This window comes from Lepisosteus oculatus, chromosome 2, assembly GCF_040954835.1.
Source record: "Lepisosteus oculatus isolate fLepOcu1 chromosome 2, fLepOcu1.hap2, whole genome shotgun sequence".
NCBI classification, from domain to species: Eukaryota; Metazoa; Chordata; class Actinopteri; order Semionotiformes; family Lepisosteidae; genus Lepisosteus; species Lepisosteus oculatus.
In genome coordinates, this window is record NC_090697.1 from 56,307,189 (window position 1) to 56,335,177 (window position 27,989).

Below are 27,989 nucleotides of genomic sequence, written 5' to 3' on the forward strand. Positions count from 1 at the left end.
TTAACAAAGCCTGCAACATTCATGGCTTTTCTTAACTCTTTAATATCAGACGGCAACAAATGAAAAGCAAAATTCCTTATGAAAAAATGTCACTTCTCTTTATACTGCATCTTAGAATTCAAAATAATAAAGACTTCAAAGGGACTGAAGGGGCTTTCATATCAAATTCACTGTTAATGTTAATTTAATATTTATCAAAGTAAAATAGTTATTGATCAGTTATGATCATTCTAGGATTATTTGATATTACAAACAACAACACAAGTCACATTACTTTACAGAAATAATATATTTTAAAAAAATATTGAAAGAAATAATTTACATTCTTCTACAACATCTAATCTTGCACAGGGACTGAGACTCGATGCTACAGAACACAAAGGGTTACAGGTTTAGTTAATGCTCTTCTAATGAAATATCTCTGAACGCAGGAAAAAAACTATGATATCCAAGTTAGTAAAGTAAATGTAAGTATTTCAACATTTTTCAAATATAGAACACATAACAAGGCTCATACATTATGGTTCATTATAAAACCATTTCTACTGTTAAAACAACATTTTTCCTTTAAATATAAAATCAGCTTAGTTTCACCACTTTTACAACTTTCAGAAATACTACTCAGTTCTAGTATACATGCTAGTAATACACACAAGTCATGCAATGACTAAATACAGTAGTGAAAGCATTGCTGCAAATACAGCATACCCTGTGGTTGAATGTATAGCCCATTTTGTAACTAATCTGATTTTCTTATCTTTATTTTAAACTATTACAATCTCTCCAATTTAAATGATTTAAATGTTCATTAATTATTAAACAGCCCATTCCTCAATAATTATGCCACACTGGTTTTTGTCTATCACATATACCTATACTGACCGGCAAAAAAGGTTTATGTGAAAGCTTAAGAACGTTTACAAAACGGTAATTCTATTACTTTTAATAAGATCAGACACTCAGCATCCAATCCCATTTACGCAAACTTTATTGCTTTGCTTCACTGTTTCCGTGTTACATCAGAGAAAGTGTAGTTTCGGAGTTTAAAGACATATAATTATGCTAAATCTTAAGCGGCTTTATCTGCCGACACTATGTTTTCCTGTTAAGACATGTCTTGTATTATTGTTTGAAAAGTGTTCCACACAAACTTACACATTCAAAATATTTTTAAGATTTTCATTCACCACTTTGGTATAACATGAAATTTTCCACATAGCATTTTAAAATTAAATCCCAAACATATATTCATCATTTTAACTCTAAAACATCAGAGCATCAGCTTCCTTTGTGCAGCCAAATTAGCTTGAATTAAAGATTCAGTGACTGAGTAGATCCCATGATCCAGAACAAGATTTATTGGGTAACTAAGAGATTAATATAAAAAAGAATTATATAATGAATAAAACTATTTTGCACTTTAGACCTGAAAAATAAAAGGGGGGTCTTGTCAAAACAAACACAAAAACACAGATTAGTCACTTTCAAGCCTACGCTAAAGCATATGCTGTAAGTTTCTTGAAGCACTTAAGCATTAAAAGAGCTTGTAAGGGTTAACTGGGGTATGCTATGGGCCATGCAGTCTCAGCAAAAAATGTTTCAGTTCAAATCTCTGGTAAACAAATACTCGATAGCGCTGAGAGGCTCTTTTCGGTCCCCAAATTACAGTTTGGTTAACCAGAAAGTCCATGAGCCAGATCATTATTCCTGTTTGTTTCCAATGTGACTTGTCCTAACTGAACTCTCCAAAAAACAATCAGGGGGCCCTTAAAATAAAAAAAAAGTCAAGGCCATAAAGACAGTAGCTGAAATTACTCAGAAGCAAAACATACCCAAGGGGCATGGAATCAAGACATAGCAAATTCCTCTGCAAGTATTGAACTCTGATAATTACTCTTAATGAGTTTAGCAAATGTGATGTCATGAGCACTTAGTGTTATGCAAATGTATGTTTCTTCTTTTTTCCCCAACCACAGAAACTTTAACAATTCATTTACACCTATAATTGACATTATATTTAGTTGCATTTAAGTAACTACACTTTGTGTGTTTTTCATTTGTATAATTATTATTTTTAAACCCTTAAAGTGAAAGCGTCAGTGTCAAAATAGGCTGCTTTCATCGAAAGTTATGTGTTCACCCCTATCTGTAAACAGCCTGTGTGTCTTACTAAACGTGATGTTTTGGAGAACTGAAAGGTGCTTTTTCTTTCATTTCATTTTCTGAACTAAAAAAACACAATTTTTACAAGAACAGGTCTGCTGTTCACTGTTACAGCAGGTAGCGTCAAAGGATGAGTAGAGGATTAGACTTAAATTCTACAGGAAAGGCAATGAGAGTTGCCAAAAATTAACACCAGAAGCTGAAACAAGTATTTTCAGGGGTGAGCGATGAATCTAAAATTGTTTTAGAAAGACCATGCATGTTGATTAAAAACAGAATAATCTTATGCCAATATTTATTGATATTTAACCTCAAGTATATACACAAACTTAAGAAGAATTTATCATGAAGTTAAAAAAAATGCAGCGTGGAAGGAAGGAAGTTCTGTACATTAGATTTATATTGAATACAGGCTTTAATTTTCATGCAGTATCCAGGATGTTTCATATGCTTGTTGGGTGACAAGGATATTTCCGTCACACTTGTCACTTCATCTGAGAGTAACTATACTGCCAAAGCACTGCTTGAGACATTTTGCATAGTCACGGTTAAGGGAGGTTCAGGGAGCAAAAAAAAAAACGCACAAGGGACATACACAATCTAAAAAATGAAAACATAAATAAGTGGACACAAAAAACAACTATTTTAGGGTATCAAATCTTTACAAATGTACCAAACAAATTAAAAAAGGAAAGATGTGGTTTGTAAACAAAGTACACTACAATAAACATGTATACCCAATACCTCTATATGAGGAATGCCAATGTGTTAACAGAAGCCTCCATGACAATGCTGCAGGTGCATGATAAAGCATACACAGACTAAACACTAGTATGCCAGAAGCATCCTAACACCAGCTCAAAATACTAATTTCTGCAGCACATTTCCATAAAATTAATGAAATTTACAGAAGTTCTGGGGTCACAGTGCCAAAACACTGGAAAAATCAAACAGCCCATGTATGAACATCACTCAGGACTGTTCACATTATGAAACCATCTGGTAGGATACTATGAAATAAGAAAAGACAACTGTGACAGAGAATGTTGTTTAATAAAAGAAGGACCTCAAGAAGGTCTGGCAATGAACAAAGACCAGCCTTTGATGAGATGACTGGGTTTTTTGCAGGACTCTTCATACTTCCAATGCTCAAACTCGATATTTCTATAAAACTTGTTGCTTTGGGAATATTGTCAAGAACACTCTTACCGAAGAGAGTCACATAGTGCATGTGTCACCGCACACGTTGAATGGCGTGATTTCCTTACATTGCACCCTTCCCATTGAAAACAAGTTGCTGCTATGGCCAACCTACTGTATACTCTGTACAGTTAATGCAGAAATTGAGCTCCACAAGTGCCATCAATTTAACAATGAGAAAGATGTTACTGTTGAATTTGCCCCAGCACCTGCCTTGTTCTGTGTCTTCAGACAGCAACATGTTCAACACTGTGGTACCCAACGTGGACCTATCATCATTATCTAGCGGGCACCCTTAGTTAGGCCTGAAATGAAACTAGAACAGGCTACCTGAAGATGTATAAATTTCTCTGTCCTGCATTAAATAAAGGTATATATAACTATTACTCTAAAATGGAAGAGCTGGCTCTACCCTACTGTACATCCTGTCAGGCCCCTATTAGCACAACTGGTCACACCTCTGGCAGACCACAAAAGCAAATATATCTGTGCTATATTTAAGTGATAGTCTGGCTTGGTTTTAAAAATGCTTAATGCATTTAGTTATGTGTCAACAGGTTTGAAATTTAACACTGTTTATTTAATATCTTTTTTTTCCTAATGACATATGAAATACCAATGAAATCTTAAAGAAATATCTTTCCTGGAGAGAGAAAAATATATTTTAAAAATGGTTATGTCAACTTACAGTACAGTATATGTAAAGAATGACAGATCAGTACTTCTGATATATGCTGATTTCTTACTAGCTTTTACTTTTAATCATAAAAATATGACTAACAGTTTTAAGAAAGGGATTTGAAACCAGAGTTTTCCCAATGCCAAAACTGAGAAAAAAGGTCCGTTATAGTAAAACATTCCCTCGGCATTCACAGGACTGTTTCCAGTGTAAAAAGAATAAATTAGTTCTTTGAATTAACTACATTTATATCATACTTTGGACCAATAGCATGTCATCTGTATTAAAAGAAGGCAGACAAATACATATTCTACATCCCAGCACTGTCATCTGCTTTGTAATACAGCTCATATTCATTGTGTGGAACATGAAGTGTCTGTGAATGAGTACGTGTCTAAATAAAGCTGAATTGAAGCAGAAGGCTATTTACTGAGAGTTTTCTGGCATTCCCTTCAAACAAAGGAAAACCAGATACTCTAATGCCAAGTGATGGGAAACTTACATCAGCCCTTCCATCACTACCACTACTCTATCTAAGAATATATAATCACTTTGCAAAAATATACAAAAGCATATGTCACTGCAGGTCCTCTGACTGAGTTAGATCATCGTTGTGAATGGCTTTCACTTATCAATATATTTTCACTACCGCTGACTACTCTGCCTTTCATATACTGTTATTTATAGGGCTCCTCACATCAAACACAAAGATGGAACAGTCCAACCACCCGTTTCTGTTGGCTTTTGTCAACTTTGTTTTTGAGGACTAAAGTGACATGAATTTTGGTTGTGCAGAATTTCTCCAGCATAGAGTCTGAAGGTTTAAAAAGATTGTGCTTTTGAGAATACATTTGCATTTTATTTGGAATATCTATAGTTACTTTTTAGAATGTTTTAGGACCTTGCTATTTTACTTTCAGTTCTCTTTTACGGTCTTTTCAACATTTTAATTTCTTTCACTGAAAATTCTTATTTTTAGTAGTAAAAAGGTCATTATCAAGGCTTTTAATAAGAGTTTAATTTAAGCAAGAAGCCAATACAGTTTAATGTAAGAAGGTTGGATACACAAAAGCATATTTGGTTACTATACAAACATTTACAGATTTATAAGCTTAAGAAACCAAAGCAGCTGGTAAAAGTCCTTGTTGAATATTGGGCTGCAAGTGTAGGTAAGCTGAGTAAATGAAGTACAACTACTATAACAGCAAGATGATTTTTACCAAATACAACTGAGAACCTTAAGACTTCCTTTGCACAGGATTAAATACTATAAATCATGCTTTTTCACCACCATTTTTTAATTTAACTTCAAATACTTTATTTTGCTGTATTTTTTTTTTAACCAGTCAAGTCAACTGAGAACAAATTTGTTTGCATCGAACTGGAGAGCTCCCAGTAGGGAGCTTATACAGTAGGGTTTTAACTGGAGCCATTTCAGTGAAGTACCTTCAGTGAAGGGGTACAGCAATAGCATTATCTGGGATTTGAACCCACAACCCTCTAGTCTGAGTCCAGAACATTAACCCACTGCTCTTTGAAGGTGAAGAACTCTGATATAGAGCAGCCTTCTTCTGCAAAAAGTCGAGCTAATAACACCCATGAGTAAAAATGCCTTGCATTCATCACATTTCATTCTACACCTCTGTATACTTCACACAGGCTTAGAAACCATGTAATTTACAAAAATAATTAAGATTTTGCTGTAAGATCCTTTGTCACACACAGATTGGAGGCCTAGTTTGCTGAAGCATTATGCTGATTGTTGAAAGCATTGATGGGCATGTACTTGATTTATGGGAGGCCAACAGAAATAAACAAATCAAATTAATGACCAAATGTTTTCGAAGATCAAAAGACAGTACTTATTACTGCCAAAATCCCCAGCTTATAACTGGTTTCTCAAACATATTGCACAGTACACATACTCTATTCTGAAGCAGACATAGCACTTTTCACCTTTAGCTGTCAAGTTGTTTTCCTCACACAGTATTAAAATCACTCAGACTCAGACTGTACTTCCTTTAATACAAAGAGAAGAAAGAACTATGTAATGCAGAAAGCAAACATCATAACATATAGACTAAAACAGAGGTGATAGAACTACTCTCGGCATATGACTTTGTCTTTTGGTTGCATATCATTCAATGGAAAAAGTTCCAAGTCTTAAACACTAAATAGGTATGGTAAATATTACTGCACAATATTACTGATATTTAACATTTAAACATCATGCAGCAGAAATTAAAAAAAAATCACAAATTAGGCATTTTAAAGATGACACAAAAGGATAAAAGTTAAAAGCATACCATAACCATAAACCATAAACATTTTTGAATGTATACCAAACTCCTAATGTGTTTTAAAGATTTATAAAGCACAACAAAAACAAACTAGACTGATTTTACTTCATTTCTGACTCTAAAAGGGCTCTACAGCTAAAATCAATTATTAATTTCTGATTATTCTGCAGCACATTCACAGAGGAGCACAAAACACATTTATTGACATAAGTGAAAAGTTATGAATTTTTTGTGATATTAGTGAATAAGTGAATTACTTGGGAACTCCCAAGTACAACCTTATTTTACTGTAATATAGAACAAACCTGTTTCCACCATGTGTACTCAACAAGATTGCTGTCTTAATAAAAACTGCCAAAGGGCTTATCTCACTTTGCAGAGAAATGTTAAGTCACATAGTTACATGCACAGAGCACTAATAAATGAATTTATGCTGAAAAACTGAGGGTGAAGTTTCATTGTCTCTTTAAACACATCTTAATGGTTTCAAGAATAAAACAATTTTATTTAAAAAATGTTATATGCAGATAGCCATCTCCCAAACATCTGCTTTCAAGAAAATGGTCACGTCACTGAATGTATGAAAGACAAATTGTATAAGAAGCCTGAGGATATTACTGAAGAAAATCTGATGTTGCAGACTCAGATTGACACTGATTAGATTTAAAATAAGAGAATCTGAAATGTTTTTCAGTGAAGGTTTTTAAATTTGTGGTGTGTATATATAGAAAATGTTAAGTGTTTTTCCTTGTAGGGGTATTTATTTGATAAAGCTTTTGATACATAGGCAGGATTTACATTATTGGTGCCAAAAACATAAAAGACCCATGTGAATCAAAACAATCCCTTTAATTATGTTTGTTTTCTGTAAGGGAAATATATGCACCGCTGGGGCTTTTAAGCCAAAAAGTAAAAAAGCAAGTCCATATTAATAAGTAAATCTTAACATGAAAAGGATTAATACTGAATCATTTGTTGAAAGGTTTGATTATTCATGTAATTGTGGCTTGAATTCTTTAAGTGTAAAGCATGCTTTGAATGACTTAAATTCCACAAAGGCCTTGGATTTAACATGTATTTCTTGGAGGAGAGGTACAAAAAAGAAAAAAAAAAGAAATGTGGTTAATTTTTACCCACAAACATGCTTGTGTGAGCTATGCCTGGACATACTCATTCCATAGCATTAACAGCCAGCCACAAATAAATATTGCCAAAGCTCATATTAAAAAATAACTTTTGTGCCAAAAACTGTACGCTGGAAAAAAAGAAATAATTATGTATTTTAATAATGGGAGTCAGTTAATTTAATTACAAGAGACCACTAAATTCATTTCCAGAATACACTTTTGAAAAAAAAAATATTGACACACTAATGTGACAATATTACCAATGTGAAAGTGACTGATTAGAAATATTATTACTGTATTTCCAAAAGAGTGAATATACCTACAATCAAAATGAGAAAATAAAACTTAGTCAGTTTACCACATCAGTTTTCAAAGTTGCAATAATTACTCTTGAAATTCCACCATTGTAATAAAGGCTGCTGTTTAGTTAGATCAGTAGGGATTTAAATGCCAATGAATGATCCCACTTCACTACTATTATAATAAGGCCATGTAAAATGCTAAAAAAATATATTTTAAAAAATGTTGAAGGATTTTTCCTGGATTGGATGAAATGAAAGATAAAAACAGCCCTTTTTAAAAGAGTTTTTTTTCCATTCCTTGTGATTACACATGTACTGTATAATCTTCAAGAGCCTAGATTACTTTAGATTTCTGCCGTCCTGACTCAATTTCCTTCTACTGTCTCTTCACCGAACTGTACCATTTAGATCTCTCCACATTAGATCTGTAGAATGGCTCTACTCTTCCAACAGCTAACTCATATCTGAACCAATAATATACTGACTACAAACTAGTGAAAAACTGAACTTTCCATAAGCAGCTGCTTGTAGATTCAAGAAATGGTGAAACTGACACGTGCTTTATATTGTTCAGTGCTATTATCTAATACAGGAGGTACACAAATTTTGAGAAAAATACATCATAGTTACGATTCAAGCTCAATAAATTGGAAATTCAGAAGGTTCTATTGCCCAATATTGCAACAAATATACAGAATACTGTAAATTCTACTGACTATCCTATTTTGTGCAAACTCTAATTAACTTGTGCATATGTACTGAGATTTAGTGCAAGAAATAATGAGTTTGAGGTTTCATATTTTTCACCCCAATAAATTATACATTACTTTTATTCAAACCATGCAAAGGGTTTATAGAAAAAAAGAATGTTGTAACCTTCTCACGAGTTATGTGGTACCTGCCTGCTAAGGTTATACTACACATATAGTATCAGCTATAAAACTATCTAAGATATAAAAAATGAAACTGGCAAATTTCTGCCTCAATAAATCCGATATTAGTTTAACTCACATCATAAATAACTCCCATACGGTCTTCTCTACAAGAGAGCCGCTTGTCTGACAGATGTACTATAAATATTTTTCAGTTGGACAAGCAGTTTTGAAAAAGGATGTAGGCTAGTCAAATACACTGAGGAAGGAAAAGTGTAAAGTGGAATGTTGGACGTGTCAAAGTGTCTGTATTATCTTTAGCACCTTGTGTGTGGAGTGGAGTGTTTCTGCCGAGACCTCCTTCCAACATAAGCACTTTTCAGTGCATACTTGAATATTACATATCAGGAGTTTTGGGAACACATTCAAAAGCTGCTCTCTTTTTTTTTCCTCTGCATTTGTAAATGTACACTGTATTAAATGACCAGCCTTTGTAGATGTTTTCAGATTGAAAACCGACCCTGGCTGTCACACACCAGTTACACTTCACTGTGTTTTTTTTGCCATGTGCGATTGTGTGTGGCCTGCAGAAGCCTGCCAACTTTTCGATGATTTCACTCCGAAGATGACACGGGCAATCAATAACCCTTTTCTGTACTTGAATAGCTTTTGTCTCAGTTTTCCTTAATTAATCTTCAGAGTCAGGAGCAGGCAAACTACAAATATGATACAGTAAATGAACTGCAGTCAGTTTGCCATAGACAGATATACCTTTGCAGAAATTCCACCTCCATTTTTTAGTTTTGCCACACACTACCACCTAAGACGTTCTGTACTGGTGCGGCACAGCCCTGTAGGTGTGTAAACAGATTAAAAAAAGGATAATGTTCAGAGCCTGATCTATTAGGAAAAACCTCTGTAAAATTCTGTTTCTGTAATATTTTGTGTCAGATAAAAAAAAAAGGGAGATCAACCTATTGCTTTTTTGATACTATCTGCTCATATGAAAATGACTATTGAGATGTAACCTCTTTGCACAACAACCAGGGTTGTTAAAGGAATAGGGAATTATTCACATACATTATAATCTAGATTCTGAGATTTTATTAATGTTGTCAGATTCAGTGATACAGGAGTGCAAAAAGTCTTTATAAATATCCTAGAGCTGCAGATCATCTTCTTTGCTCAACACTAGGAGTAATGATGCTGAATCAAGGCTTTAAAAAACCAACCTTGTCTACATTACTGCACTCACAGTTAAAATGTTGAATAATTAGCACACAAAGGATTCAGTGTGAAACCCTGAGGACCATTTTGTTGAGCGTTCCTATGAATATATTCTACAGAATCATATCTTCATAAAAGTCTGAAGATAAAGGTGTCCTTCTGTGACAACAGGTATCATTTGCCAAAATTGATAAACAATAGGAATGAAGTGTATGAAAAAAAACTCTTGGCAACTTTTTGGAAGTCAAACAGTAGCCTTTTTCATTTTAGGCATATATTACTGTTCTATTTTTTCCTCCCATGAGCCACAGAACTTCCTGCCATTTATAAGTACAAGTGATCTCAATTAGGGACCTCCATGAAGGCAGAAGGCGGCAGACAGTCATGGCAGTAAGAAAAGAGAGGAAATTATTTTTACATTTTCCTTCAGTTTCCAGTCAGATCTGTCATGCAAAAAAGTGGAATTCATCAATAGCATGCGCTCTACCAATTTAACTGTTGCATTTATATTTTTCAAAGAAACGGTTATCTGTTGTACTTTAATTGTTGTCACCCCCATTCTTGTCTCTTTCATAACCGAGCTGTAGCTGTACTGTCCGTATCATTGATATCAGATGTAAGCCATTTGCTAGGAAATGGTTTTGCCAGGTCTTTATTCCAATTACTGCTACCTTGGCACAAATAGATAAAGGCGCCATTCCTGTCACTACTGATGTCACGAACAAGTTAATGAAAAACAATAATTATGTGCTTAGATCAAATCCTTAGTAGATTTGGAGTCTCAGAGATGCTAAGAGCCTTTTGGATGAAGTAAGGAATATGATTTCTTTGTATCATCATTTTGAACTAGATGTAGCTTGCCAAGGGTGGAAACTAATCTTTTAAATTGGACTGCTCTTAGACTCCATCAAAACGTTCCTAACATAAAGCTATAATTAAGTGCCTTGCAAAATATAGGACTATGAAACTGAGTCCTAGCCAGAGTCTTAAGTTTATGCAGTTTTCTCTTCAGCAAAGGAAAATCTGTAACTTTGTAGCAAAAGTGTTTGGGCAGCAACAAATTACATAATCCCTTCTTTAAAAAAGCATACAGCTCAAATTAATCATGTTGTGGAAGAAAAACATTTGTGCATCATGGGTTTTTGTAACAGGTTACCATTAAAATATAACAGGATTTGCTCAAAAAAATATTTTTAAGATAACCTCAATAATATAAAAATAAATGTTTTTTTTTAGAATTTTACATATGCTGGACATGGTGAAGTTATTTTGTTACTACTTTCTTTTCCATAGAGAAGTGTGTAATTAATCAAGGCAAGCGGTGCTGCTTAAAAAAATTGCTTGACAATGCAATATAGCAGATTGCTGTAAGTCACTGTCTGGGTTTCCAGAAGCAATGCTGACATTTACAGACACCACGTTTTTTTCCCTTACAAGATGATGTAACTGCAGTGGACTATATCAGCTCATGTTGAAAACACCGTCACTGCACATTCACAGGCCTGGCATTTTATATTATCTGAGTCACAGGTGTAAGATACAGCTTAAAACTGAAAGGCCAGCCAAAATATTTTCTACCCTTCAACACAGAAGAGTTCAACATGCCGATCATAAACATACACAGTACCATGCCGATCACTATGAATTAATACTATAGGCATGTATTATAGGATATAGTATACTATACCTAAGATACTTTATAGCGGGCAGGGATGGCAAATTTAAACACCTCCGTATCAATCTGTTTCTAAATATATCAAAACTGTCTTTCACAGTATCAGATTTGATCTGAGATGAGATCATTCATTGCTAAGGACTTAAATTTTCCTGTACACAAATATGGTAAATAGAAACGGAACTGTATCTGTTCCTTACAAGCTATTGATCAAATCGACATTCCCTAAATAATTGCAGCTGTGATAAATTTACATGGTTGAACCTGGTTTTTCAGCGTACACCAACAAGTGAGGTTTAAGTTTTCATAATTGCATAAAACCAAGTCATTCTGGTTGTTTTGTTATCCAGTGTGTGGCAAGAGACTAAAATAAACAAAAATCTCTATTGCCCATAACTCATTTGAAAAAAATGTTCTACAGAGGGTTATGTCTGTACTTAAATGGTTCCGCCACTGATTTGTGCACAGAGCACTAAAACGCCTTAAGGGTTGCACTGTAGAATGAAAAGGCACAACAGAGTTTTATACAGCTTTCATTCATAAAGCCTGGTGTTTGCTCTCCCACTGGCTCAACACACGGCCCAGAATTCAGATCAGTGGTTTCATATCTTTGAACCAGCAGTGAGTTTTAAATATACTGACAGCATATGGCACGTGGGATTGTGTGTGAACTTTTCCCTTCTGATGTGGCCAGAATATTGCCTCCTGTTGGAAAGAAGACCACCAGCTTTGCACCACTGATCACTCACAATCGCTGCTGACACGAGCGTAAACACTAACGAGCAATAGCCGAATGGAGAAATCCAGGAGATTTTCCTGTCCTTGACTCCTGCCGCATCAGTAGCATCAGGCGTCAGAAACACGTCAGTGTTTTTAAGGTTTTTAATTCTAAAATCCTTTGCGGAAAACATAAGCATTAAAACTGTTACTTACATCATGCTTTGCAATTCAGGAACAAAGCTGGTCGATTTTCCAGATCCTCTTCCGGCATTTGAAGAAGCACTGCCTGACATGGGGCTGGGTGCACTGCTGCTCATCTGTTAGAAAAGTTGCAATGATCAAATGTGGCTCAACTGGAAAGAAGTGCATCTATCTAAACAACCGTAATTAGGAGAACCACTTCACAAGGAAAATGTGGTTTTCACATGCAGCGTTTCTTGAAATGATGAATGATACCAAAAGCAGATCGCACTGGAAAAATGATCTACCACTTTAGAATTTATCAAGTGTCAATGATAGAAGACCAAGAAGGTGGTGTATTCTATATTGCACTAAGGTTTAACAATAAACTATATACCTTATAATGAAAACTATTTACAAATTCTCTTTTCTGTACATGTAATATTATACTTGTACTAGTACGTACAAGACCAGGGAGAGAGCAGGGAAAATAACTTTTTAGTTGTGAAGTAGGCAATTTCCAACATTTCCTTGCAAAATCTGAGATTTCTGAACTACTTGTTCCCAAAGAAAAATAAGGAGCATTTTTTCCGATGCTTACTGAACTCGTTATTTAGGTAAACCACTGCATCAAGTCTCTTTTGCTCACTCTTGGCACACAATGCTGGGATCTGCCTTTCATCTCCATCCCAAAAATAGAGACAGAATTACAAAATTTCCATCAATCCACCCAGTTCACTTGTGAAATGAATGCAGCCCTGAAACAATACATGGCTGTTTTAATCTCCATAGTCTCCTGATATTGATTTGGAGTGATTCTTTTTTAATTTGAGGATGAAATTGTATAGAATTTTTTTCTGATCAGGTATCTAGATATTTAATATTCAGGCCTCTTTTCAAAATAAAAAGATATGTAGTAAGGCACTTATTTTCTGCATATGAAGATTGTACTGTGAAAGCGGACCATTTAGGTTTAATTCTTATGACTTATTAGAATGCTGACATAATATGATTACAAACCAACATTTAGGATATCCTAGCAAAGCAGAATACACAGTGCATGATGAAATAAATAAGCTAAATTGAAATTAACTGGTTGATAATGAAAGCGGCTATCTTAGGGCCAGTGTAGTGAAGAAACAGAATTAATTGTCATTAATTTATTGGCTTACCTAAAGTAATGAGTGTAAGGAGACATAAGTCCGATTCAGACTTCTATCAGATGTGCATTCAGTCATACACTACGTTCAGTTGTTTTATACAATTATATATTTACATGTTGAAGATTACGTACCTTGACAGTGGAAAACTGTAAGCAGTATTGGATGTTTAAAAGAGCAAGCTTTCATACTCGAGGAGGAAACCTTTTTTTTCCAAAGTGTGATCAACGAATTTGCTGTTCATGTAACACTCAAACAATTCTTTAATTTCAGCAAATTAATATGTACAAGTTTGTAACTTTCTTGTTATTAATGACGACAGCTAGCATATTTCTGCAACCCCTTACTAGAAAAAAGAAAATCAAGTGTAACAAAAATACTAAGTATTGATAAAGAAAAAGTATAGAAACTATGTAAAAACTATAGTACTGTAAATAGAAAGCAATTTTTTTTTTTTGACCAAATGTAACAAAGGTATTTTCTTCTATGACAACTACATTGGAAATCATCACTTTCCTATTCACTAAGTAATCTTACCAAAATGTCTGGATAAATTCTGAGAAATGATATCTTACAAACACAGCCTTCCATAATTTAAAAACAGGCTAATCTAAATTACTTGTTGAAGTAAAAGACTGTCAATTTCCCCATTTGGTGATGCCTTTTTAACATTTTATGAACTTTATAAATGTACAGTATGTATTAAAGTAATAAACTATTGTAATAATTACTGTACTCAAAGCATTTAATTCTCCTTTACTTGCCTCAAATCCTCATTCAAGATATATTATCAGTCACGACCACTGACTGGGTCTACATTCAGAAGACAATACTCCGAGTATTAAAATGTATAGATCAAAATTATCTTTAGTATAATGGGATCTGCATCTTTACTTTTACTTTAAAGTTACACTGGAAAATACAAAAACATATTACACATTATCTTAAGTACTTATTGAGCCTTTCTACTTCGGAGATCAAGAAGCACAATGTCGTATGAAAAGTTTAAACGTTCTTAGACACAAACCGATTTACTTTCTTTCTGTATTGATAAAATATATTTCTTAATTGTGAAAAAAATCTTTTTAAAAGTATATCTATAAATATAGCTTTTGGGGCTCTGGCAAACATCAAGACTTATTCAGGTTATTCCAACCAACAGTTAAAGAGAAGAAAAACAACTAAACGCAGTGTCTCCTGGTACACAGACAACTCAGAAATTCTCTTTTCCATGTGTTCCTTTGCCATGTGCCAGGTGGCTTTTAGCTATCAATAGCTACTTTTAGTTACTACTTTTGTAGTTCTCCTAAGTTTTGTTTTTGGCAGGTAAATAAAAGAAAGACAAAACTATCATGAATGATAGTATTGAATGTGTATCATACAATTACTATATTATATACTATATACAGTATAACGTATCAGTGATCCAGAAAAATATTATTTCTTGCTGCAGTAACAGTAACAGCATACTAATCTTTTTCAATACAGGTTACTCAGACCAATCAAAATTATATAAGATCAATAATTGCCTAATTTAAGATTCAACAGTGAAAGTGCATCAAATCACAAATTACAAAATTAGCCATTTTTAAAATGCAAAAATTGAGAGATGCCCAATATTTTTAGATTTCATTTTTTACACATTGGATTTTTTAGAAAATGTCTTATTTTACTTTAATGAATGAATATTTTAAACTCTATAATTCACTTGTCACAGGAGTAAATGTTATTTGATCTTAAAATCTGAATTGCCTGAGAAGACCACAGTACAATATCTTACCACCACCACTGCAGCTCAGGGAAAACAGTCATACAGTTCTCGCCAAACATAGAAGTCAGTAACTTCTCCTCAATCGCACCTCAGGTTATTACTTTTCCAGAAGAGAAAGCACACAGTCCTTTCTCTGAAATACCTGACTAACTCTAATTTCTCTAGACATTTGGGAAGCATTTGAAAATTGCTAAAGTCATAATAAGTAAGAGTCTCTAACAATGAATGTAAGTGCATAATAGCGGTCCTGCCCAGGGTTATTCTATTTTTACTTCTAGCTTATTTTATTCTCAGAAATTCTTAAAAGTATATGTTATTAACATGAATGTACCATGACTTACAAAAGTATTCAGACCCTTTCACAGATTTTGTTGCTTTAAAGCTTGCAGTAATGACACTGAAGTACCAATGTTGTATACACAAGCTACTACATACTATACACTGAATGAAAAAAATACAAGAAAAAATATAATATCAAAGAAAAAACCTGTGCTGTGACAAAGTCAGACACAAAGTCAAAAAGAGAAAACCGCAGATCAGGAGAAGGGTACAAAAAACTATTTAAGTCTCTGAACATCCCTATGAGTACAGTCTACTCAATCATCAAGTAGTGGAAAACATACCAAGACACTGTCTAGATCAGGCTGCTCCTCCAAACTAAGCAGCTGGGCAAGGAGGGAAATGGTGAGGGATATCACTGTGAGTCCAAAGACAACTTTCATAGAGCTAAAGCGTTCAATGGCTGAGATGAGAGAAAATCTGCCATCAGTCAATACCTTCCAGAGTACTTCACAAAACTAGCCTGTATGGCATAAAGTTTGTCACCTGAATGATCCTGCTAAAAGTGTGCTATGGATAAACGTGGAATGTTTTGGTCTAAATGCCACATTCAACTTTTGGTGCAAACCCAACACAGCACATATCCTAGTCAACACCACCTCTACTTGTCAAGCAAAGTTGTGGGATAATCATGCTACTGTATGTGCGTGCTTCTCCACAGCAGGGAATGGAAAACTTGTTAGGATTAAGAAACATACAGGCAAATACCTGAGGAAACTTAATGTTGTGACAAAAAATCACCTTCAGTAGGATAACGATCTAAAGCACAAATGCAAAGGTACACTAAGAAAGAAGTAAATGTGCTTGAGTGACCTTTCAAAGTCCTACCTTGAACCCTATTGAGAATCTATGGAAAGACTCAAAAACTGCTGTCCAGAATATTCTCAAGCAAACTGAGAGAGTTTGAGCAAATCTGCCAAGAAGGATGAACAAAACTCTTGCAAAGCCTGTGTACAAAGTTCATAAAAGACTGACCTAAAATGACCTGCTTGGTGCTAAAGGTGCTTCCACCAAATATCAAGTTCACAGTTCTGAATATTTAAGCAATCAACACATTTGTTGCTTTTTTTGCTTTAGATTATGCTGACATTTACTTGCCTTACCCTTAGAAATCTTCAGATTGTGCAGATAGATCATTCAGGTTTTGAATAAAATTTAAAGTTATACAAATGCGTCTGTAACATTTTGTAATTTCACAAAATAAAACACGACAGGGGTGATATGGTGATGCTATAGTTGGTTCAATTCCAGGTCTGGAGTGCTATCTGTGTGGAGTTTGTATGTCCTCCCTGTGTTTGTGTGGGTTTCCTCCCACAGTCCAGTAACATACTGTTAGGCTTCTGTGAAAACTGGTCCTAGGTGTAAGTGGGTCTGTGTTTCTTCCCTGCGATGGACTGGTGTGACGTCCTAGCTGTACCCTGCCTTGTGCTTGTTGCTCTCCAAGCACAACTCTGAATTAGAAGAGGCAGTTAGAATGTAGATGGATGGAAACATCATAGGAAGGGTCTCAATACTTTTGCCAGACACTCTATATCACATATATGCTGCCTGGTCAGTCCTGAAATTACTCTACATTATTTACATTAACTCTATTTAATTTCATGAATCTCATGCTTTATTTTGTTATTTAGTAAATACCGAATACTAAGTATCACAATAATTAAGAAATTTATAGCACTGGAAACCAGTTTTTCAGAAAATCATGTGTGCTTTTATGTGGCTGTGTGCCACTGACATTGTTAAGTATTGGATTTCAAATTAAAACGCTTTCTGTGAATCTTATACTATGTATGCCTAACTGCTATTAAATAGAAGTTATTTAAAACATTGCAATTCAACCAAATTGTATCACCCTATAAAGTATAATTACTCCAAAATGTTTTTTACTATAAAACAAAACATCCACACCTGATCAAATATCCAGCCCAGTAACTGTAAATGCGATTTTGTCTGGATAGTTTTTATTGTTTTGTTTTTTTTGGTATGCCACAGTTTATTATACAAATAATAATGTTGCCACAGGTCCGATTCTGATTTTACTACATTCAGAGTTCTAAATGGGAAGAATTATCGAATTACCAAGTGCTAGATCAATATATAAGAGGAAACCAGAAAAATAAACTCTCTTTTGAACTTCTTTTAATAAAGAATTGTAAAGTTAGCATCTTGGAAGCATTTCAATCTTAAGTTCTATTTTATTTGTTTTGCCAATTTAATGTATTATTATTACTATTATTTCTCAAAATGTAGGCGCTTTTATTTTAACTTGGCAATTTTAGCTATTTTTCATTGTATTTCAGATTAATGAAAGTTTCGGTTTTGTCTTTTGTTTTTTATGCCTACCTTTTATTGAGTATTTTTAATGAAGTCTACCGGATCCTACGATTCAACTATTGATCCAAATTACTTTGATAGCCATGACATGTTTTCATTCCATGTGTCTGCATTTGAATGGTTACCATAAAACTGCACTTCATTGATAACCTTCAAACAGCTTTACTTCTCACATGGATAATATATTTAATGTGTTCTATGAGAATTCTTTTTGCTTTTTCAGCTCTGACTATTATATACCATAATAAATTATTCTTTCACAGAATATCTTTTCAACTCTCACAAAAGTGATCTGTGAAGAGGAAGTAAAATATTGTTAAAGGCTTTTAGCACAAAAACAGAGGCTTTGACCTCACATGTACAGTATCTGAACTATATTTACATACTGTATACTCTATATGAAAACAAGCAGGACAATAGATGACAAAAAGAAGACAACATAAGCTACTTCTTTAAAGCTAATAACATAAGAAACCATAATTTGATCTTAGAATAATGCCATGTTTCTTATTTCTATCTCTTGTTGATACACAAAAGCATTACAGGTGAATAACTAAAAATCAGTTTCCCTCACATGAATTTGCTGAAAATAAAACTTCCCAAAATATGGTCTTTTTTGACCGCATCAGTTTATCTGGGAGTACATAAGGCTTCCCGATAACTTAAAAATACTTTTGGTTTCAATTATAATAATAATGATAATAATTGCTTACACTTATATAGCGCTTTTCTGGACACTCTACTCAAAGCGCTTTACAGGTAATGGGGAATCCCCTCACTACTACCAATGTGCATACACCTGGATGATGCGACGGCAGCCATAGTGCGCCAGAACTCTCACCACACATCAGCTATCAGTGGGGAGGAGAGCAGAGTAATGTAGCCAATTCATAGAGTATTCACAGAGTAATGTAGCCAATTCAATTATATCTTTGTTTAGTGCTTCTCAGGTTTTTCTTACTGTACAAGTAAGGCGTTTCATGTAAACAACTTGTTTTAACAGTGAGGACAGGTATGCTGTAATTTATAACAAGAAACATTCAAATTTTACACATTCTTTGAGCTATGTAGAAAAATTTACATTTGAAAATATAATCTATTGACATTTCCATCCCCTGCTGGTCACGTGTAAACAGTGCTACCTGTTTCCCAGCAGCAGGCTCACTTTTACCTAATGCTTAAACCACTATCTTGATAGAGCAAACCAAACTATCTATAAAATCACACAGGTGCACATCTATTTTTCTTGAAATGAGGAGACAATAATTCAGAAGGCTCTTTTCAATAATTACTTCCCCAGCCCACATTTTTTTTGATGGTTTAAAAATTAACTTCTTTAATAGATCAAAGTAGAGCCATGTGAATGTTCTATTTCCTTTCTTCCGGACATTAAACAAAACAAAAAAAAAGTGTTTCAAAAGCAGAAGCACTCTCCAGTCAATTTTCTCTAATAAATACAGTTAACATAAAATTCAAATCCTACTGTAATCTTCCCCCATGGGTTAACGTGCTGCAGTTTTGCTTTGAATTGCAATGCAGATGGTCGCCATACTTGGTAAAATGAATTCAGATGTGCAGAATGGCTCCAGATTACTTCAACATGCAAAGGTTTAATACAGTACTTCGCTTGAATGTGCAGAATAAAGCAGCTCTTTCCATTTATTGCAGTTTTTCTATAATTAAATTGACTTTTATGTTGCCTTACTTCTGATTTTTTTTCTTTCTACAGACGCCTAGTCAATTTTACAAATTTAGTCTTGGCCAAGAAACCTAGGAAGCAGGAGTTGAACCACTTAGCATGTTTGTTTATCTAATCTTAAACTATATTTTAAAAAGTCTGCATTCCTTGTGACTTAAAACTATATGGAAATATTAAAAAGGTCAACATATGCTCAAATGAAGGCCTTTCACATTGAGCAGACAAAGAACCTTCCAGGATAGATACAGAATCTCTAGTGCTCTGGAAATTACATGAAATAAAAAAAATTATTAACAACTGAGATAAACATTTTTAATATGGAAAACATTTCATTCTAGCTCCACACACATAAAAAGCCACAGTTTTTACAGCGATGTGACATGCTGTTTCAATATGGATTTATTTACAGTGTTAATTACAATTATTCCAATCTATCAGCCCCATAATTTTATAGTCGATCTTCAGAATTTTTAAGGAAATCAAAAACATACTTGTGTTCAGAGAGGCACAAAATGACATGTAACCCAATCTCCCTTCTTTTTCATTCCTATAATGAAGTGGCAAATACGAGTCATTGCCTTGTAGAAATTTTGTTTCAATCCCACATCCTCAGGTCAAGCACGGCGCATGGCTCACACTTCATTTCCCCACCTTGTTCTTTGCATATGATATGAAATCATGCAAAATCTTTTTTTTTCCTGCAGTCAGAAATGTTGATGAATTGCTTCGGAAAACAAATAAAAGAGAAAGGAGGCAGGGTGCTTTAAAATGAAACAGAGGAAACACATATTAAAATGACCCTTCTATGCTTTTATCGTCTTTATTACTGGATGAAACATGTCAAACAAATCTTTATCTTCTCGAAACAATCATGGGGGAAGGTATTTAGCATGACCAAAGCATAGACCTTTTGCACAAGATGACCCTGTTTTGTCTCCTCAATGGCAGTGCTCATATTTAAAACAGCAAATACGATACATTAAATCTCATTTCTATTATTCTGACTTTTCATAATGTTTTCCAAACTATCTTTTTGTAAGTTTTAATCCCCATTTGCAAAATGTCAGTAATCTTTTACTAATGCACCATCATAAACCTAAAGGCCTATGCATCCTGTCAAATACTAAATCCATTCTTAGACTTTCCTCTGAGATTCACTAATAATTTAAATTAGACATGCAAGTATAAGGAGGATATATAAATTAAATCAATGGAAAAACAATGATGTGCTTGAAGAGTTATATTCACCACCACAGGATAACCCAAACTCCTATGCCTAACTGTCCTTAACCCCATTCAGGTTTTCCTCATACATTGCATGTTGCTATATTAGATTTGACAGAAAAAAGTCAGTCTTTTTTATTGATATGCCAACAAAAAAATAATTTGCTTTTTAAGATACAATTGCAATACCTCCAGACACATGCTTAACTGACATGTTTATTTTTTTTAAATCTAGCCATCATATAAAACCACAAGCTGAAGATCAACATCTTCCATTGTTTGTGCATGCATTTTACCATCAACTTTACATGTTAATTGGTTCAAGTAAATTAAAAATGAACTATGCCAGGATTTACTTGTCCGCTTGTTGGATTTCTTAAATCACAATGCAGAATTATTCGTTAATTCAATTGCAAAGCACGAGTGTGATTTTCTTGTTTATATGAACATGAAATACATTCCATAAACAAAAACATTCTGGGAAAAAGCAAATTAATGTAACATTGCTTTGAAAATCCACAATTTAATACAATTTTAAAGTTGATTAAATGCATCTCACAATTCACTAAACAAATCCAGAAATCTCTCTTGATCAGACATTTTGTCTTAATGTCTAGCCCCCTGGAAAGCTCTCAATATATTTCTTTCTGACTCAGTCTAAATTCAGACAGTGATGTGGAATTTTTTTCAGTCTGGCCAACCAGCGTGTCCTGATAGGGAAACTCCTTGCTGAAAATGCTGTTTAACAGAGGAAGTAGTCTGTAACTAAATTCCCAAGCAAAGCTTCTTTTTGTTTCTCACCAGCAAACCATCCAAACATGTACTGTAAATTTAAGTTGGTTGCAGATGTGAGATAATTTTATCAATGTTTTTTTGAAAGAATATCTCAACTCCATGGTCAGTTATCAATTCATAGTTACAATCTATTTGCTGCTCATCTTCAGTAAATATTGAACTAATCATAGGACAAATAAAGCAAATAAAGCATGTTGTTCAACCTTAAAAATTTCTAAAGCATTCAAACAAGGCAAAATTAAAATCCTGCGTTTAAGAATGATTAAATCTTTAAAAGTTAAGTGATCATTTTTAGAACAGTTCAACTGAGAAAAAAAGGAAGTTATCTTGATATATCAGTAATCAGTGTGCCTCACTCATAGCTTGCTTTTTTACCCTCAAAATAAATTAGGATTGTCATTCAGACTGTTGTGATAACAGCTTTTCACAAGACTCTTGTGAACATTCCCATTTAAATTTAAATTTAAAAAATATAACACAAATTAAAACAGAGAAAGTCTCTACAAATAAAATATACACCTTAATATAAATTATATCAATTTTGAGATATATGCTTTTGAACGTAAATGTTCATATTACACTGTTCACTCTTAAATTAACATATACAGTGTTAAAAAAACGTTTGTTATATATATACAGTATGGGAATTACATTTTCTTACCGTGATACTCCTGCTTAATCAAAACTGGTGTTTTCTTAAACAGCTGAAATAGTAATATTTACCTATTCAATGTTATCAGAGTATGAAGTAGCAAAAATGAATAATAATTAAGTGTGTGAAATAAGGGAACTCCTAGTTTACTTAGCACAATTAACGTGGTATTTAGAATCAGGTAATTAAATAGTTGGATAACAAGTAAACAAGGACTGAGTTTGGGTAGCCATATCCTACATAAGAGTCAGATACTTTGTGACCTTGGTCTTTAGCCATAGAGGTTAGTGAAAACATGTCATGCCAAGAACAAAAGAGATTTCAGAGGACCTCAACAATAGTTGATGCTCATAAGTCTGGAGTAGGTCCCAGGAACATTTCTAAACATCATTGGCTCCATCCAACCACTTAAAAATCATCTTTGGCTCCATCCATCCACTAAAAGAGACAGTTGACAAAGAGAAAATATCTAAGACCATTGCAACTCTACTGTACCTAGAAACAGTCATCCTGCAAAGCTGCCCAAAGGTAATTTATTAAATCACCCAGCAATCACAAATAAAAGATCTGCAGGTGTCTCTCACTACAGCTAATGAAAGTGTCCATGTTTCACTTATCAGAAAAGGACTGAATGTTTTCATAACCCGGAAGAAACAATTTATCTCTAATAAAACATTACTGCCAATCTCAAGTTCGCCAAAGCGCACCCTGACAATCCACAATACTAGAGATAAACTTTTTGGCCAAAATAAGACACATTTTGTGTGACAAAGGCCAAATAGTGCCTTCTAACAGAAAAGCATCATCCCAACCAGTAAGCACGGTAGTGGGAGTATCATGGTTTGGTACACTGCCTCAGAACCTGGACAGCTTGTCATCATTGACAAGAACTGTGAATTTGGATCGGCAAATTCTGGAGGAGAATGTAAGGCTTCCTATTTGTCAGCTGAAGAAGAGCTGAAAGCCGGTCACACAGCAAAAAACAAATTGAAGAACAAATTCCACATTTTGGATTGGTCAAGGCAATATCCAGACCTAATTCCTACTGAAATGTTATGACAGGACCTGAAAGCTGTTCCAGCCAGAAAACCATGAAATGTCACCAACATGAAGCAGTTCTGTCAGTAATAATTGGAAAAAAATCATAAAAGATGAGAAAGACTGATAAACAGTTACAGGAAATATCTAATAGAAGTCTTTGCTGTTTAAAGAGTTCTTTCTAAGATCCACCTACCCTAAGGTTTTCAGACTGTACTTACATAATTTTACACAATCCCAGTGCTCACAGACATTCACACTAGGATATTTATTGTTGGATCATTTTGTTAATTTAATAATCCAAATATATATTGTGCCATTTGTGTTATTTGGACTCTTTAATGGAAGGTTGATTAGCTATGTCTACTGTGTATACTCCTGTTGTATTTTTAGGGTGTGGAATGGTACTGCAAGATACTATAGCAAAGTATATTTCACAACTAAAGTCATATTCATTAAAAGCAAAAGGAAACATCATGCACTAAAAGTATCATCTTCACACTGTTTTGATACTTCCAGATTTAGACTCTCAATCAAACACACAACTATCCCTAATTTTCTTATACTTCCATAACTGCAATACATAATTTTAAAATTATGGAAGAAAAGAATGTAACCAATAAAATAGCCCTCTGGCAGAAAAAGAAAGACAACCATCTCAATAACATCCACACATATATTGGCTCAACTGGTAATACATAGCTCTGAGTATGTTTTGACACATTTTAATAAATGTGGATAGGGCTTGGTTATTATGAGCCTGGGTGAATAATTTGTTAGTATTCCTATCACAGAAAGGAGCTGTCAAATGGCATAAACTCTGTAAGACTGTAATGACAGCCTGATACTTGCATGAGATGGAGTTGACAAGGAAAGAAAAAATGGAGGAATGTTGGATGTACACCACCTACTGACTCTTTAATGCCCGTGACAGTATATGAAATAGTGACTAGATGCTTTAGACTTTAATACCCAGTAACAAAATGCCACAGAACTTACATATTTTGTGCATATGTCCATATGCATTGTACCCACCTAAACAAAAAAACATTGTAGAGGACTATAGTAAACATTTCAATGTTACAACAGAACTGATTGGCCACTCTGTCAGTCCCCTGCTCCCGCCTCCTGCTCCTCCTTTCTCCAAGCTTTTTTCCTCCTATGCTACATTACCTTTGCTTACTGCCCTGTCTTTCTCACACCCGAAGAAGGTTCCATGGCCGAAACACTGTGTTTTCTTTCTTCTCTTTTCAACATGGAATGAACCTATTTATTGTTCTTTGCAGCCTATCCATGCTGACGCAGCTACCCACCTGATCTACTTAAAAATATATTTTCCATTTCCTATTAAATTATCTGTAAAAACCATAAAGGTATGCACAAATTATAAACATTTCAGCTTAATTATGAGAATGTACAATTGCCTTTGCTTGTTAAACAACTACATATCCGTTTCCTCCGGATTTGATGCAAACATTAAATTCCACAATAAATGAATGTTCTAAATAAAAGCACATCGCATTGTCTTTCATGAACACCAATTATAACTTAAAAATACAAATTTGGCACGTATGAAATTGCTGAAATGTCTGAGGTAAGGACCACTGAGGTAGTGCACTCTGAACTAGTTACAATTATACTAACTCGAAACCAACCACGCAGCTAATATCTCCTAGAAAACACAGGTAATGGTGGCGGGCATAATGTTTTCATTATTCTGCAGTGAGAACCCCTTAAGATTTTGAACCACGTACTTGGCTATTTGTTAATATGAAATGTAGCAAAACGTACAGAACTGACATAAAGCCAAGCATTTTAAATACCTGCAATAAAGGGTATAACAAGATTACATTGAACACTTCATTTATATTGTGTCATGATACTTTCTATAGAAAACGTGTTGTGTTTTATCTGTGTCGCTGTAATCAATCTGACAGGGAAGGTTACATTTTCTGGTAAGCTGCACAAACACACGAGTCTCACTGAACGCCGGTATTGAGTCTAAGACAGGTTAAAGGAATTCAATCCTATTAGGGAAAAATAAAAGAGCCTGGTGAAAATTATTTTCACTCTGTGCATCAAGAATTTATCATAAGCACTAAATAAGTTGATGCACTACCTCTCTTCTGTCTGCTGGTTTAACCCATAAAAGCAAGCATTTTATTAAAGCGCTGTTTTTATCTTTGGCTTTATTGCTTCGTTTAGCTGTTCTAGCTCTTGTCTAGACGATAAACAACTGTTACTTTCAACTGCTGGAAGTCCGCTTCCTTGAAATGTAGCTTTACCTTGCAGGTTACTTACCTTTATTTACTTCAGTTCCGACCTCGTGCATAAGTCCTGCCATACAGAACACAAGAACTTGCCATTGACGTCATTGAATCACCTTTCTAACGTGTTCTGGGTGTTGTAGTTCGCATCTGTTACATAATCGTTTGCTTACTGCCTGAAACTACAACAAAGTTGGATCTTTTCGTCGCCAGAAAATATACGCAATATCCTGAGACGTCCGCTGACTTTTCGCACAGTACATGCGGACTTGTAGTTCTTGTAGTATTGTGGAGCAAAATGCCTAATATACGTGCCGCCTTGTTAATCTTTATCGATTGTAGTAGGGTTATCTAAAGGTCTGTCTTGTCTAAGGTTACGTTAGACTGTTTGTACGGCCAGTAACCACAAATTCAAAATAGAATTAATTAAATATGACCAAACTTAGTGCCCCAGGCGCCGTCTGTAAAGTCCAGACAGATAGATGGTTTTTACATGTGTTTGGATCACAGCAGGTGTTAAAATCACTAGTTCTGCTGATGAGCTCTGTTGTTAAGATACTTAAATAAGATTATAAAAAGAATAACTATTGGAGATAAAATGATATTTGTCTCTATGGGAAAATGACCAATGTATAATTTAAAACATAATGCTTGATAAAATTTGAAATAAAATCATGATACATAAATATAGGGAAATGGTTTAATTTTTAATCAGCGGTTCAATAAGCAACAGGCCTATTTTTGTTACAAAAAGTATACTTTCGAAGAAGAAAAAACACAACGAGTCACGTTTTGTACAATTGTGAATTTCTCTCGAGATAAAGTAGCACTTAGTCTTAGCTCTTTAGCTGCTACACTCCAGTATTTTACCACTTAAAAAGGTAAGCACGTCACTCTAACAGTAATCAGTAAACAAGTACAAAATCTTAAATACTAGTCAATATAATAAATTAATTGTCAAATATATTCTGTAAACGACGGAATTTTCACCACAATACGTATCAACGAAATAAACGAACCATACTAAGTTGTTCAGTTAGGGTCATTTCTGATATAATAACGCTGTTCTTGTACTACAGCTCTCCCCTGCGACCGAGCTTTCGAAAAAAAAAACTTCCTTGAATGTCTTTTTCTCATCTAAGCCTTGAGTCAGACTAGTCAAGGGGAAGTGAGTCATTGCTGCTCGAACTGCCAGTTTGTTCGTTTTAAGTTTCTGTTAGTTCTAGTAACAAGGAAGACATTTTGGAGCAAAGAATTTGTACAAAGTCGGTATTTTCTTTTCTCAGATGGTACCGATTCGTTCTGTGCCTGTTCTATTTCACGAGTCTAAATAGTAATGATAAAAATAACGCAGTTCACAGTGATTGCAGTCAGCTATTTTTTCCTGGTTCACTACACTACAGTATGTCACTCCCTTTAAGTCAAACATAACGCACACGGAAAGACCGAGCTACAGAAAGTGGAAGCGCTTTTACTTGAAACATGTACACTTTCAAACATTGACTTAAGATCTCTGAGGAGAGGATTCTTTAAGTTTTCATAAACCCGAGTTTGTTTCCCTTTTTATCACTGGGTATGTACATTTTTAAATTGGATTTTTTCCCCCAACTACATCTTAATAATCGGATGGGGGGTCGTTTATTACTTTTCATTCATTCAAGGAAATGCATTTAAACGATAGGATTGTGATTTTTTTTTTACATTGACAGATTACTGGTGAGTGTGTTTTTCATTACTTTAAACGTGACAAAGAAATCGAGCATACGTACAGGATTTGGCGCTGCTGTTGACGTGAGTGAGCTGAAAAGAGATTTTAAAAGTCTTCATTTCAGGACAGACAGAAGTATTCAGTTATTTATTTTGAATGCAGTGTGATGACTGGCTTCAGACACCACGTGCTTGAGTCTCATCAGCATAATGATCGCCTAGTACTGTATATATAAACCACAAAAACCTGAGCATTAGAAATCCCTGCCTCCAAAGACAAACCACATTTTGGGACAAAAAACTGTGGCTTTTTTCGGCTCCTTCATCCTATCGACCGCAACTTTTTTGGGATCAACGAACCTTTTAACCCTATACTAAAAAAAATCATTGAGACCAGGACATTATTTGGGGGATAACTTTCAAAGAACAGGGTGACTACAAGATGCTGAATTTATAATGATTCATGAAAAAAACAACAGTTTAAAAAACTTATTTTTTGACAATACAATCGTTGGTGTCTTTTTTAAGGAACAATATCGCGCATTTTGAGAGCACGTT

General features: G+C 34.4%; 2 protein-coding genes across 13 annotated transcripts in view; one reads left to right on the forward strand and one right to left on the reverse strand.

Annotated features, from left to right (window-relative positions):
* supt3h (SPT3 homolog, SAGA and STAGA complex component) overlaps positions 1–27,989 on the reverse strand; it is a 229,535-nt gene that overhangs the window by 200,217 nt on the left and 1,329 nt on the right. For 2 of the 9 annotated variants that reach the window (XM_069179534.1, XM_069179531.1), the window contains one exon: positions 12,479–12,582. The exons of 1 other annotated variant lie outside the window; for it this stretch is intronic. In XM_069179534.1, coding sequence (XP_069035635.1) covers positions 12,479–12,582 — 104 coding nt within the window. Of the gene's footprint in view, positions 1–12,478; positions 12,583–22,749; positions 22,858–25,758; positions 26,118–27,493; positions 27,583–27,989 lie in introns of those variants that run through there. 6 more of the 9 variants (XM_069179547.1, XR_001478287.2, XM_069179540.1 and 3 more) reach the window with 6 other exon arrangements.
* The window catches only part of runx2a (RUNX family transcription factor 2a), a 99,246-nt gene that overhangs the window by 11,260 nt on the left and 59,997 nt on the right, over positions 1–27,989 (forward strand). The window lies entirely within an intron of this gene.